Source organism: Aspergillus bombycis (assembly GCF_001792695.1).
Source record: "Aspergillus bombycis strain NRRL26010 chromosome Unknown contig00003, whole genome shotgun sequence".
NCBI lineage: Eukaryota > Fungi > Ascomycota > Eurotiomycetes > Eurotiales > Aspergillaceae > Aspergillus > Aspergillus bombycis.
This window is the reverse complement of record NW_019170005.1, coordinates 495,690-510,457: the sequence shown is the minus strand read 5'-3', so window position 1 is coordinate 510,457 and position 14,768 is coordinate 495,690. Positions and strand designations below refer to the sequence as shown.

Here is a 14,768-nt window from a genome sequence, read left to right as displayed (position 1 = left end):
TCTTTTTTTCTATTCACTTTGTCTTCTTTTAATTCTACATCTTCCTTTTCCGATTGATTTGCGGTTTATTAAATGTCTTCCATTCCTTTGTTCATGGCGTTAATCATGGTGCGATGACCGGCAGGAAAGAGATTAAGGTTACTGGATATTGCAAGGAGTGTTGTCTTGATGTATGCATACATACCCATTTATAAATCTTTTATATATTCTGTAAGACTCGAGAGGTACAGCAAAGAAGGATTGTGCATAACTACTCCGTGCCACGTGCTGGATCACGGGTCTGGAATGCTTTTTTGGTCTTTGTCCAGCGCGGCCCAGGCAATTGGCCAGTAAAATAACCTTCGCTCAGCCTCAGCGATTCCTTCGCCTTGGCCTAATTTTCTTCTGACGCCCGTGTGGGTTTCCTCGAGTGGGGAAATCCAGAATTAACTCAAGTGTCACTTTCGACATCCCCTCGCTTATCGCTATACTAACTAGTTTAGTGGTAAATTGTCGCCCAATAACATGAGTCACTACTTTGTTTTTTAGCTCTATTAGACCAACTCCAACGTTTGCTAATGGGGGTTTACAGAATTGCACAGCCTCCATAGAGTAACTCCGGTCTAGGTTTGTCGACTGGCCCAGCCTGACAAGGCTCGCCAACATTCCATCGTTGGCTGTGTTCTTACCTTGGGAGCAGTGCAGTCATTCCCCTGCATATGCACCTTTTATTATTTGCCACTCATATTACAAGGGCTTTATTATGCGCTTACTCCGGTATGGAGTTGGTGGACATGCTGCATTCGAAGATGGCGTTTCGGCAGCCTATAGAGCGGCCAAAGCCCGTTCAGCTGCCATGCTTCGATAGGTACGGCGATACCTCCTATTTTGAGCATGCCAAATGGGGGCCAAATCCAAGACTCGGGAGCTCCGTTAGCAAGGGCCGTCAGCCCGTTGACTCAAACGGTTTAGAAAGTGTTCGGCATAAGCGCAGCTTGCATATCATTCGCTTATGCTCCGAATCGCTGAACTAAAGAAGACAAGCTAAACCCTGCGATTGCGTACAAGGCGTCCCAGGCTAATCTTTAGATTGCATATCTCGCGACACCCTGATTGGCTTACTCGTCATTTGTATTAAAAGGCGTACGACGAGAGAGGTCCAGTTCACGAACTTTATCAGTCTGATTCGCTCAGCCTCAGGTATCGACACGAGGTGGCCGTGTGAAGCCTTTGTTTCAAGGCTATCCTTAGATTGCGCCTTATTTTTTCCTTGCTTTTTACCTTTTTCTTACCTCTCTTAAATTTCAAGCTGAAAAGAGTCTCGTTTCGACGTATAAAACCCCTTTAGCTGTATCGGTCATCCTCAATGCTGCCACCAAATCTCAAAACTCGTCACAACCCCACCTGAAGCTATTAGCCAGTAGGGCCCAGAAAAGGCTCGCAAAAATGGACCACGACGACGATCTTACCGACATGGTTTTCACACCACCACTTTCAACACGCTCAGGGGGTCGAAAGCGAAGGGCAAGTCAAACGCCGCAGGAAACCCTGCGACAATTTTGGAATCAGTTTAATTCGAAATTCCCGGGGAGAGTCTATACTGTACTCCCCGATAATCCCTACGCACGTACCAAAGCCGAGAGGGTACCGAAGGGTATTATTCAGGGACAAGATGCGGGCAAGTCCTATGAGGAAGCTCGAAAAGAATGTCGGCGGGCTGTCGATCGCATTGTGAAAGAGTGCGAGCGACTAAACCAGAAATATACAGACCCGCATTTCGATATAGAAGTTGATCTCAAGTCAGGAAAGAGGAACTGCCTGGATACACTCGAGGAGGAAAATATGGAGATGCGTCCAAGGGGCGTGAAGAGAGTGACAGTAAGTTATGCAGTACATGCCGCTGCGATCGAAAGATGGCTGTGATCTGACAGGCGCTTTTAGGAAATATTTGAGAAACCACGGTTCTTTGTGAATGGACCAACTGCTTCCGACGTGCGCCAGGGTCGCGATGGTGATTGTTGGTTCATGGCTGCCCTCTGCACAATGGGCAATAAACATGGCTTGATTGAGCAGATTTGCGTAGCCCGGGATGAGAAAATCGGTGTCTATGGGTTTGTCTTCTACCGAGGTACGTCATATCTTCTGTCAATCATTTGCTGATGTAAACGACACTTACACTTGCCAGATGGTGAATGGCAACAATGTATCGTGGATGACAAATTGCATCTGCGAGCGGCCGACTACGATGAATCAATAGATGAGCGACCAATCTGGGACGACATCAATCGGGCTGATACAGAAGAAGAGTATCGCAAGGTCTGGCAGACTGGATCACGAGCTCTGTACTTCGCTCGGTGTGTAGATGAGAACGAGACTTGGCTGCCATTGCTTGAAAAGGCTTATGCAAAAGCCCATGGCGATTTCTCAGCCATTGAAGGTGGTTTTGTGGGGTTAGTAATGTTGATACCTATCTAAGAATGCTATTGGAAACTGACATTGCGTAGGGAGGCTATTGAAGACTTAACTGGCGGCGTTACTTCCGAGATCTTGTCGAGCAGCATCCTAGACAAAGACAGGTTCTGGAAGGAAGAGCTTATGAAAGTGAACAAAGAGTTCCTCTTTGGTTGTGGCACCGGCCTGTTCTCTAACTGGCTGGACCCAAAATATCGCGGCCCTCCAAGAGAAAGAAAGGGTATATCCGAGAACCATTCGTACTCCATTATGGACGCAAAGGAGATTGATGGAGAGCGCTTGCTTCGTCTAAGGTAATTCTATCCAAGATTGTGTCACTGCATCCCTAGCTGATCAGTCTAGGAACCCTTGGGGTAAGAAAGAATGGACGGGCGCATGGAGTGATGGGTCAGAGCAATGGACACCCGAGTGGATGGAAAAACTAGGACATAAATTCGGTAACGATGGTGTATGGTTCCTTGAATCTGGCATACTACTGGATGCATGCTAAACAACACATGTCACAGTTCTTCTGGATCTCCTACAACGACCTTCTGAAAAAATATCAGCATTTCGATCGCACCCGTCTGTTTGGCCCCGAATGGTCAATCGCACAGCAATGGACTACCGTGAATGTGCCATGGTCTGCCGACTACCACAGCACTAAGTTCATGGTGAACGTGACCAAAGCAGGCCCAGTAGTGCTTGTCCTCTCCCAAGTAAGCCCCTGCACCCTGAGATGCATGACTTGCAAGAAATCCCGCTAACATGAAAAAGTTGGACTCGCGCTACTTCAGGGGACTAGCTGGTGAATACGGCTTCGTCCTCAAGTTCCGAGTGCAAAAGGAAGGCGAAGATGACTATATGGTCCGTAGCCAAACCAGCCACCTGATTAGTCGATCCGTGAACGCAGAAGTCGATCTCGAGCCTGGCCGCTACCATGTACTGATGAAAGTCACGGCGTACAGAAACGGCGAAATGGAGTCGACCGAGGAAGCGGTAAGCCGTTTAGCACCGGTCAAACGAGAGAAACTCGTCCAGATCGGTCTCTCCTACGATCTGGCACACGCCAAAGGCATGGTAGCCGAGTCAGAGGATGAGAAGCGGGCACGCGAGGAACTAGAACATCGTCGCAAGGCAGCAGAGAGACAGAAGCAGATCGAGGCCACCAGGAAAAAGTTGCAAAAAGAATGGATTCGGGAACAGAAGATGACCGCCCGGAAGCAGAGAATGGCAGAGAGGCTCTCTGCAAGAAACCACAGCAACGCTGTTAGAAACAAAGCCATCGAGCAGATTCTCACTGACGGCCCAGTACAGTCTCCGGTAGAACTGGGCAGCGGTTCAGGTGATGGCTTTGGTACGAAGCATACAAGGAATGGCAGTGTGCCAATCATCCAGTGCAACGGGGTTCATGTTTCTGAAGCCGAGATCATCGGGAAAGGACAGTCGGTACAGTCGACTCTAGACTCCACGTACTCAAGCCTCTCGTCGTACCATGAGGATCTGGACATGTTGGAGGGATTCGAGTTTGATCCCGACCTTGATATGGCCCCCGAAGAGGCAGCAGAACCGAAGCCTGCACATATGACATCCAATGGCTGTCTGGAGGAGACTACCAGTGACCCTTGGAACGCCGTATGTGTCGTGGGCTTGCGGGTCTACTCCAAAGATCCTCAGTTGTCGCTTGAAGTGGTCCGTTCTGTGTCTGAGGGAGACACTGGTGCGGCGCTTGATATGGACGATCCCCTGAAGAGTGCTTCCTTTAGTCGACTGGAAACCAACTAATTCTATGATCTTGGATAATCAAAATCGGGGGTTTTGGCGTCTTAGCGATTGATAGCAATGGTGTTTCACAAGTAGAGCCATCACGTGGATAGATTGCTATTTTAGTTCTTCATCCATTCATTATTCATCATCATCATCATCATCTCATTGCCATATTTTGTCATCACTAATTTAATAGCATCAGCATGTCATGAAACCAGGATTTCAACCCCCCATACCCAAGTACAACTTCTCCAAGCCCGTTAAAACAAATATAGCCCAAACGAGAGGCCCTGCTAAAGGCTGGGACAACAAAATGAAAAGAAAAGTAAACCAAGCATCCTCTGCACGCCCTCTATGATAATTGGGTCCTCACTAAGAGTTCTGGATCTTCTTTGAATTCGGAGCTTTTGACCATATCCTGCATCGGGGCCAAGTCACGTTCTTCAAGGGCACCTGGCTTGCCAGGTTCAGGTTCGGAGCCATCATATACTCCAGCCAGGAACTTCATAAAGACTTTCAGATACTGGACCATTCTCCCTTCTGGCATATTCCTCAGCACCTCTGACAGGATGCCGGGTGCGTAGTAGGGAAGAATGGCGGTACCATCTTCAATGCCATTTACAGTGAGTCCCTTCACCAGATCCGTTTTCGTAGAAGATGGCAACTTCGAAAAAGCATTGTGAAACTGCTCCGCCTTTTCCCTTGTCTCCACTCGCCCCATACAAAGAAGTCGAAGAAGCGCACGTTGTTCCAAGTTGTTGGTAGTTAATGAAGCGAACCCATCGGCCTTCAGAATATCAGCACGGTAAGCCAGGTACTCGTTGTAGCATTTGGGCCAGTCTGGGTTTCCCATCTTGCGATATTCATCTAAGAGCTCGATCGCCTTTATATAGTGACTGAATATCGGTTGCGTCATCACAATGCACCCGCGTGGGTCACTATGTGCAGCAGCCCCTCCCACGTCCAGCAATGTTACCATAGCCTTGATATCGAATGCATCCTGAAGCCCTTGGCCATCATCTAGAGCAAGCATGCTGTGCGGGACTGTTTCCCCCTGGACTATTTGCGAAATATCAAGTTTCGAGCCGATCCTCAGGCTCTGGACGATAATATTTTTCTTAACTAGGTCTGTGATTGTTTCCAATGCGGGCACGAGTTTCATCTTCACGGCTTTGAGCAGCACTTCCCCGTGGTTCTTTTCTGGGATTCCCACCCTCTCCGCAAGAGCTTTGTCCTTCCCGATATCGTCAATCGCAATTGCAACAATAAGAGCATAAATATCGTCTGGTGTATGCAATCGAGCGCGAAAGAACTCCCGCAGCTTCATGAAAGAGCCCTGCTCGAGCTTCCTGTCATTTTGGCCGCTCGTGAACGTCTCATAGTCGCCCGCCAGCACCCATTTGATGGCCAACATGCTGGTTAGTGTTCGGTTCACTTCGTGGAAATCCTCCCCGAAAACGCTCTGTGATGGTGTCCACTCCCATTTCTTCGTTGCACCGGATTCCACGGTTGGGCTTGCATTCTTTAGATGGTTGAGCTCAGTCTTAAAGGCGTCTTTGAAGAGATCGAGGACCTCATCGTCTGATTTGGTGATAAATTTGTCCTTTCCAACAATTTCAACAAGAGACTCGTTTGGGTCGGCCATACTGAACAATATCTTGAGGCAATCCTCTCTGCACGAATTTTTTTTTAAAAAAAATAAATAAATAAAAACGGGTTCAGCGCCACGATAAATAGATAAATGGACCGGGACGCCTCGAGAGGAGAGGCTGAGCTGATATAGAGAGGGTCATTGCCCAGCCGGAGGCTAGCGTATTTTTCACAGGCGAATAAATTCTGTGAAGAGGCACTGCTAGAAGTAACAAGGTTCTAGGAAGGTTCCAAGTGCGATCGGTAACTTGCAAGGGGGGCATTGAAACCAGGAGAATGCAGTCCCCTGTCCTTGTGTCCATACAACGGAGAGAGTGAGCTAGTGACATCATCCCCTTTATTAAGTCCGTCCCTTGGTCCCATCCACGGAACTGGACAGTATCTCAACATCCATTATTTCTATTCTGGAATACAACTGTGGGGAACCTCCGCTATCCGTTATGCCTCGTTGAAAGTAATACCCATGTCGAAAGAGAGTTCCCGCGACCGTTCGTTCAGCCTCAACTTCCTTTGTATACGAGACACGGAGTCATGGTCATGCACTGCGCATCGCTATCCCTTCGCCTGTCACACGGCATCTTGCATTCAGGTTTTACAAGAGCACAGGGCTCGTCTCATCTTCATGTCTCAGTCATTCATTTCCCGTAGGTATCACCGGATAGTTACTTATCCTTAAAGTAAGCAACCCGTAACCCCCAACATCAATGACCCGAGACTAACGAAAGACCCAGTATAACACAACCACCATCCTCACCTCAAAGCCATGCAAACGTAATCATCCATCTACCACCAGACCCTTTATTCGAGGACCCCAGTCCGACACCACACGATAAAACCACCGGAACCGCGTTAATCCAGACACCACAATCGTAACAATCAATTACTGTCCAGGCCCGAGAAATCCAAACCGCAGCCCCAAGAAAGAACCCACGCGCCACTACTCAACCCCAATCCACGACACCCCCACCAGCTCTTCGACTGGACCCAGCGGAGCCTCCCAGCCCGTGCGCTTAGGCATCCCTAGGCATCCACATCGGCGGCTCTCTGGAATTAATGCTAGCGCTTACAGAAGCACAGTCGATCCATACAGGAGCAGCGCTCGAGCCGGTCTGTGATTGGACGGCGCTAGACGAGTTGCTGCGCCCGATTTTTCAATCTACATCAACAACCGCAGTAGTACTGTGGCGAAGGCCTCCACAGGATTTGCTCACCTTGCTTGACGCACGAAAGGGATGTTTTTAGCTCCTCCGGAAACGTTATTCTGATGCGTTCTCGTCACCGCTTCTCTTTACTACGATCGCCTGGGAAGGATGGTCCGGAATCGTTTCCCGAGTATCTTACTAAACTACGATATCCGAGTCCTGACCTAAGAGGGAGAGTTGGGCGATTGCTGCTGACTCTGGGGGAGTTGTGGGTTTTGGACGATGAACGGGCTCTTCACGAATACGAACTCTCGGGGCCTCGTACTCAACCTAATTGTGGTTGTGATACTGAGTTGAAATACCCTCCCGGTCGTGGCAAGGCCCTTTGAGGATGAGATTAGACTACGGCGGTAGCCGTGCGAGGTGACTTCCACTTCGCCGCAGTCGACCCACTAAAAAGCTACAAGTGACTTTACCCTGGGCATGACTCTTCGTTCGCGAAGGCGGGCGATTGTCTCCGGGATACGGTGATCATGAGCCAAGGCGAACTGCTCCCGGCGCTCAGTGCTGTGCCAAGAGGGTCACGATATGGTCGAGGCCATGCGTTGGATATGCTTCTGGGGTGACGAGGAAAGCCTCGGTGAGGAGCTAGCTACGCTGCGTGACGTCCCTTCTGAGATGTAGTCTGCCTCTGGACAGAGCAGGGCTAGGGAATAGGTGGATGGTATGTTGCGAAAGGGGGATCATGGGACGTGCTAACCAACGAACCCAATGATATTTGAGGATCAAAGGCGCGCCAAAGAGTGATGAGACATTATAAAAAAAAAAAACAAGAAAGGAAAACAGCAAAAAGTGATGAGAATGCTCCCACGCGGATTTGAACCGCGGACCTCATGATTACTAGTCATGCGCTCTACCAACTGAGCCATAGGAGCTGTTCTTGAAAAAATAATTTTCATTAAGCATATATAATCTACATTGCATGAAATAGAAGTCTCATCATGTCCGTTTTTGTGCCATTATTACTAGCCGAAGAACCACCTTACCTTTATTCCAAAGCTCCAAGGACGACCGAGAGAGAAACCCGGGTGTAGAGGAGGATATTACAGCACTTATATTGGGAAGACAGAAAATACGCAGAAATCCAATGCGCTTATATACGGCCTGCGGCCTATTTGAGATCAGGCACCATGTCTCGAGATGTGTCAACACATATTACTTTCTATATTATAATATCTATAAAGAAGATCCCCCGAAGGTGTTCCCACCTGGAGCATCCCACCAGGGCTCAATGTCGGAAAGACTAGGCAATGTAGGGTCCTCCCCGAAGGTATTGACGTTACCAAGTTGGGAGAAACTACTATCTCCAAAATTTCCCGAGAGCAACTGCAAGTCCGAATTGCGAATCCAGTCGAACTCCCCAGGCACCCCAATTTGCTGAGTCGCGTCGAGGGGGTGTTGCCCAGAAGGTTGCAGCTGCGGCTGTGGTTGGCTAGGAATGGCGTTAGTACCCTGTGATGTCGCTGTCACAGAGACTGGATAGTTGATCTGGTTTTTTGGGGCAGTGATTCGCGTCTTCTTCCTGGAAGCATCTGCGCCTGAGCCTAGGCCTACTAGATGTTGCGATGATGGCCGGTTGCTTATTTGACGCTTCAAAGCTGAACCTGACCTGCGCATATGGGCCTGCCACCTTCGTTGTAGACTCACCAGGAAGTCACGAGTCCGTTTGGCATTTTCGAACGACTGGCCCAGCTCGTCTAACGCACGGAAACAAAGATTCAAGTAAGCAACCATTTCTGCATTGTTATTGCTTCCATCGCTGGGACTTCTGCCAGAAGTGGAAGTGTTTGAAATTGTGACGTAAAGGAGCATCAAAGCCGCGCTAAATATGATGGCCACAACTTGGTTGTTCATGCGACGGAATGTATAAAATTTCTCGTAGATATGGAGCAGCCGTGCGATCGCCGTCGAAGACTCGATGCACATTCGCCGAGCATGGTGATAGCCCGGTCCCTGACGAGGAGCACGCGGCTGGATGTAACTTTTCGAAACCCAAGGTCTATGCGTGAAAATCACAATTTGGTGGTATTGCATGCTGCACTCAAGTTAGCTTATGCATTCGATGAGATTCGTATTCCGACAGAATGCATAGACATACTGAAGCATTAGAAGCTGGGGTAGTTGAGGAGTTGTATCGTTATCAAGTTTAATATCTAGAATAGATGGCAAACTTGCTTTCCAGGCAAACAAGTCATCTGTTACCCTATGGCACAACCTTTGAAGGTCATGCCGCGGGATATCGGAGCAACCATACCTGCACCGCGTTAATACACATAATGAAAAAGAATAGCCTTATACCATGCTTTCAAGAAATTGAGCGCTCACAAAATATGACCAACGGGTGAGATTATCTCCCATAAAACGGCAAATTGTCTGCTGATCAATTCATTTGGATTCCTTAGACCATGCTTCAGGATGTCCGATTTCGTTGGAAGTCCATAAGGATACCATGTACTTTCTTTCTCTGCGTCTAAATTGGACGCAAGCTTGGGGACGGTAATGTCTCCCGCATTCATTCGAAATGGTCTTCCTAGATAAAAGCCCCAGAAACTATAACGATGTCAGACCTTTGAGACATGCCGTTACCGGTCAAGCAAACATACTGATCGGCAGTGTAACTTCCCCAGAATGCTATTCTCCGCACGTCAGCTTCAAATGCACCTATTTCTCCTTTCTCAACATATGGTGTCATGTCAATATGTAGTCCAAGGTCAAACGCGAGCCTTGTGGACATCCCTAAACCAGCATCAGCGTCGTATGCATCCAATATTCAGCATTTCCTACATACCACTATACAGCCACCCACGAGCATCACGATTCGCAGAGCCTTCATGGCAACTCAGAATCACAAGCGCCTGTACTGTGGCAACACAGGGAGAGTCCAGCTCAATCTCTAGAAGAGCTTTCGCCCTGTCTGCGAAGAACTCTGACAAAGATTTGGGGAAAGTGATGAATGTAGGGTGATATCTTGCTTCAAAAGCACTTCCAATAGCACACCTAGCTTCTCGTTAGTCTGCATACCACCGGGTTTCTGACATGAAACATACATCGCGTTCGTAAGAACTTCCGAATAAAATGGCGTGTCATCATACTCATTCCTCCACTTCGATCTAGCAATCATATACATATCCTTATCGACCACATAGGTGCTTGTATTCTGCCAAGTGAAATACAGCTCCACAAGATGGTCTTCAAGCGCTTGGTCAACGGGCTGTCCAACTCGTAAATGGTTCAGGATGTCCTGTCCATCATGGCGGACTGTGCGCGCATCAGGACGTTGGCGCTGTTGGGTCGCAGAAACGTCTACCAGGTTGAGGTTCGACGTCGCTCCATAAAAGCGCAAGTGGCCATCGCCCGCAATTTTTAGAGTACCAATGCGATTTGAAATTTGCTCGATAACGTCCTTCTCCGCCTCATCTTCGTCGCCGCTGTCTGATTCATACTCTCTATCGTAACGCGCTTGCCTGAGCAGCTCTCCGGGCTGCTGTTGCATATCTGGAGTCAACTGCAGACTTTCCGGGCTGAGACTGTTTTCCTGAGAAAGACTGGTACCGTCATTTAGATTGGCATAGATCGTGTCCAAGCTCTCCGCCGTTGGAAGTGTAAAACCCCAATTCGCAGGGACGTAATGACTGGTGGGAATCGAGTTGATCCCGAACGAATTTACTGTATCTCGGCCTTTCTCAGCCGAAGGAACGAGTTTTTGATTAGGCAACGCATTCTGTGACAGTGAAGAAATCCCCCGGGGACGCTCATTTGCATCCGGCACAGCTGAGGGGCTGCTGTGCGCGGGTGAATGCGCAACAACTTTTTGCGGAAGAGAGGCCATCTCGTTAGCTACGCTAGTTTCTCTTTTCTTCGCTAGCCCGCGAGGGATCTGTAGCGTATCCAAAACTCTATTAACCCCCGCCTCATCCTCGGGTTTCATTGGGGGTGGTTCCAGCCCATGGTCATAAATGAACTGGCACAGTTGATCTATTCGAGCAGAGAATAGCTCTGTGGCAGCACGAAGAGACACCCTGGAGTAAAGCTAGTCAGCGCCTTTCTGTGGTGCGCGAGCATAGATCACAAGCTTTGCCTGCCTTCTCGAGAACGCGAGATCTGATGTGCTCAAGACACGAAATGTATTTCCAAATTGACCAGCAGAAGACATAAGATGAGCTGAACATACTTCCGTTTGTCATCGCCGTGTTGGTATTTACAGTCTTTGCCCTTCCTTTCACAGTTATGGCAATGTGGAGTAGCTCCGTCGCACTGGTCAAGAGCCGTCAGTTGTTGAATACAATATAGGTCATGTGACGATCGATGAAAACAGCTTGAACAAAATCGCCCACGTACCCTGATCTTGCTCTCCCGGCAAGGTACACATGCCGTAGTGACATGTTTGCGAGGCGCCCTCTTGGGCTTCTCTGACAGAGGCTCCATCGCACCGGTTAGTGTGGCGGGAAGCGTGGGGGAGACGAAATGTTCTCCGGTTTTCAGAAGCAACCGGGGAGGCTAATTCACGAAATGAAGAGAAATCATGGGTCAGCCGACATCTACAGAGGATGGCTTAGCAGAATACATGTCCATAGCAAGATCTGTGGGAATGATGAAGTCGCTCAGCATGGCAGCGCAAAAAGTTGCTTGGTCCTTGGTTCCTGGGGAAGTCTGGAAACGATAGGAGCTGGTGGCTTCTGACTGGGCGGGGAGTGGCCCCACTTCCACCCCAGAGTTGCCCTATGAGACTCGACGCAACACTCATCACTACCCACCTGAGGTAAAATTTCCCGCTCTCAGCTGATCCATTGCAGTGCCTTACGTTCAATAGGCATTGAAGATGGATAAATACTAGTTACACACATGCTCCCATTATACGAACATTGATCATAATGATATTAATAGCTAACACATCCAGGCGCTCGACTCCAGGCGCAACACCGGGCAATCCGTAAAGAGCTCAAGAGCTAGCCCGACATTACCAATTGCTGGTGCGCTTAAGTGCCTCGTTCTGAATCACTTCGATCCAGTATCCATCGGGGTCCAGCACAAAGGCCACGTTCTTCATCCGGCCGTCAGTCAACCGCTTCTTCCAGTTCACATTCAATGATTCGAAGCGATCACAGGCGGCATTGAGATCGTCAACAGAAACGCCTACACCAAGTATGGCAGTGTCAGTGGTAAGAACTCATCTAGCTCTATGATGACCTCGGCAAAGAGCAGGTCACTTACAGATATGGCCGAAACCTTGTGGCTCAGCGTTGCCGTTGTGGTAGACAGGCCCTTCTTGCTTCTCCGTTCCATAGTTCCAGGTGAGCTCGAGCAAACCTTCCCACTCGGCCACGGGATTCTTGGCGTCCTCCAGCACTTTGGGGTTCCCGGCAGCGTATCCCAAGAAATAGAGATTGAAGCCGGCATCCTTGTTCTCAGAGGTTCGCAAGAGGGTCATGCCCATGACTTCTTGGTAGAATTTCAAACTTGTCTCTGCGCACTTCACGCGGAGCATGCTGTGGTTGAGTCGGTAGCTGGCGGTATCGGTCGTCGTACCCACATCCTCGTTATGACGGCGGATAATCTCGACCCAGTAACCATCAGGATCCTTGGCGAAAGCAATGTGCTTCATGCGTCCATCAGTGAGCTTCTTCTGGAAAGGATAGCCAGCGTCTTCAATTCTCTTGCAGGCCGATTCGATGTTGTCAACAGAGATTGCAATATGACCAAAGCCGCGATGGGGTTCCGCGTTTCCGTTAGCTACGCTGTAGTTGGGGTCATTCTCTGTGCCATAGTTGTGGGTGAGCTCCAGAACAGCGTTGCGGTCCGTCCAGTGACGGTCACCCTGCAGGGACTTGGGGCCGTTGTATGCGAGGAAGTAGAGCGAAAACTTGTTTTCGGGGAAATCGAGCTGTTGAATCTGAGTAAGTCCGAGGAACTTGTAGAATTCCACTAGAGTAGAAGATTTGGTAAGCGCCAGTATTTAAGCCAGCAATGACGCCATGGTGCAGGGATACTCACGGGACTTCTTCGGGTCCTTGACCCGGATCATGGTGTCTGTTCCGGCAGAGCCATTGTCAGCCTTTCATTCGTATTCCATGGATTGAAAACCGACTAACGATTGAGCTTATACTTGGAAGTATCCGTCGCCATGGTTGCGAGATATCTATTGGTTCCTGCATCGATTTGTAAGTAGCTGAAGACCACCAGTGGGGTAAACCTTAGCCTAAGCTTTGGCATGGAGACCTACCTGATAAGATAGAAAACCTTAGGTTGAGGACCCTGGGAGAGGATGTGCGAAAGGAAGGAAGAGCACGAAAAGCAAACATAGGGAGAGGGGTAAGAGGGGGAAGGGAAAAAAATACGCGCGGTGTTACTATTGCTTAGTGAGCGGCGTGAGGGGAGAGAGAACTTGAAGTGGACAAGGTGGGGACGCCCTATGACGCGGTGGCACTCCATTGAGTATTGTCTTCATAAGATGGAAATTTCTTCAACGAAGTGCTTTTAGACTAGGGTATATGAAGAAGTATCAGAGTCTGCTTATGCATTTATTCACTAAACTTGTGATTTGCCTGCTGGTCGAAGTTTGAAAATGAAGGAGATGATAAAGTATATAATTGCACGTGATTATTACCTCTAAGGAATCAGAGATTGGATACCTGTCAAGCAAATACGGCCCGTGAGTGGTCCAGCTACTATTATTTATGCTTTCTATTTACGTAGTATTTAGCCAGCTAATAATTGGGCATCAACTTCTTGAGCCTCTCGATATGACCTGGCGTATATATCCGAGGATCTACAAGAATAAGCGGGTTATAAAATGTCGAGTGTTTCTGAGACACGCGTCAGGGCAAGCCCCAAAAGACGTTCCCTCGTATAACTTCAAGTCACAGTCCTCGAGTGGAATGGATGTGAGATCATAGCGCACGATATATATTGCCAGGACAGATAAGTATGACTCAAACCGAGCAATACGATTTGATCTTCGTATTGTGGGACTAAACTCTGTGAATGGTAGGACTCCCCGTGGGATTTGATAGTAGTTAAACACTCTTGTATGAGGGACACTACTCCGTAGAGATTATATTGACAAATGCTAGTATGTAAATCGAGCTGGAGCCAAAGGGCTATACCGGTTTGGGAGCAAAGGCGGTGGCCTGATAGGGAAGGGGACAATGCCCAATCGGGTGATGACATGAGCGTTCATTCATCCATTCATTCCTCTTGTTTGCTCTTCAACTACTACTCCTTAGTATATACTACATACATACTATCCTATCCCCTACTTTCCTCGGAGTTTACGTCGAGGTATCTAGATCCAGTCTGCCGCATTTGCCGGCCATAATCTGACCAAATTGCGGCCTCCGATACCTAGTCCAAGTGCTGGTCGAAGTCTTTCCCCATCAAGGTTTGTTCGCTGTTCTTTGTTGATTCCCTCAAACTTCCCCCGAACGATCTTCGTCGGCTTAGATCACACGCGACTGGCGTGGATTCCGTTGCTTGCTTTTTTTTGGTGGTCCTGTCCAACTGCACCTCGCATTTTTCCTTGCCTACCCAACCCGTCCTGCATCCCCCACGGTTTACTTTCCCCACGTTTGCAGAGATCGATGTTGATCAACCTGTGCCCACAATGGGTTGCGCGGCATGGTGCCTAGTCATGGAATGGGTGCGTCAGCCCATTTCCTGGCTTCGTCCTCTCCTCGAACTTAACTACTTTTGTGCCCCTGATCGTGTGGTGCGCTATACACC

At 48.8% G+C, this 14,768-nt stretch overlaps 4 protein-coding genes across 4 annotated transcripts; 1 reads left to right on the top strand and 3 right to left on the bottom strand.

Annotated features, from left to right (window-relative positions):
- Window positions 1-1,425: 1,425 nt before the first annotated feature.
- ABOM_000976 (calpain-like protein) lies at window positions 1,426-4,215 on the top strand (the record flags this gene model as incomplete). Its single annotated transcript, XM_022528106.1, has 7 exons — window positions 1,426-1,857; window positions 1,921-2,107; window positions 2,165-2,429; window positions 2,484-2,744; window positions 2,794-2,899; window positions 2,958-3,149; window positions 3,208-4,215. The coding sequence occupies 7 exons, from the start codon at window positions 1,426-1,428 to the stop codon at window positions 4,213-4,215; spliced, it is 2,451 nt and encodes an 816-aa protein (XP_022394143.1).
- Window positions 4,216-4,549: 334 nt separating this feature from the next.
- Window positions 4,550-5,842, bottom strand: ABOM_000975 (uncharacterized protein; the record flags this gene model as incomplete). Its single annotated transcript, XM_022528105.1, has 1 exon — window positions 4,550-5,842. The coding sequence occupies one exon, from the start codon at window positions 5,840-5,842 to the stop codon at window positions 4,550-4,552; it is 1,293 nt and encodes a 430-aa protein (XP_022394095.1).
- Window positions 5,843-8,225: 2,383 nt separating this feature from the next.
- ABOM_000974 (transcription factor domain-containing protein) lies at window positions 8,226-11,474 on the bottom strand (the record flags this gene model as incomplete). Its single annotated transcript, XM_022528104.1, has 7 exons — window positions 8,226-9,084; window positions 9,375-9,599; window positions 9,653-9,785; window positions 9,838-10,046; window positions 10,097-11,068; window positions 11,221-11,303; window positions 11,388-11,474. 7 exons carry the CDS (start codon window positions 11,472-11,474, stop codon window positions 8,226-8,228), a joined length of 2,568 nt encoding a protein of 855 aa, XP_022394217.1.
- Window positions 11,475-12,006: 532 nt separating this feature from the next.
- Window positions 12,007-13,259, bottom strand: ABOM_000973 (lactoylglutathione lyase GLO1; the record flags this gene model as incomplete). Its single annotated transcript, XM_022528103.1, has 4 exons — window positions 12,007-12,182; window positions 12,261-12,971; window positions 13,041-13,076; window positions 13,139-13,259. The coding sequence occupies 4 exons, from the start codon at window positions 13,257-13,259 to the stop codon at window positions 12,007-12,009; spliced, it is 1,044 nt and encodes a 347-aa protein (XP_022394138.1).
- Window positions 13,260-14,768: the final 1,509 nt, after the last annotated feature.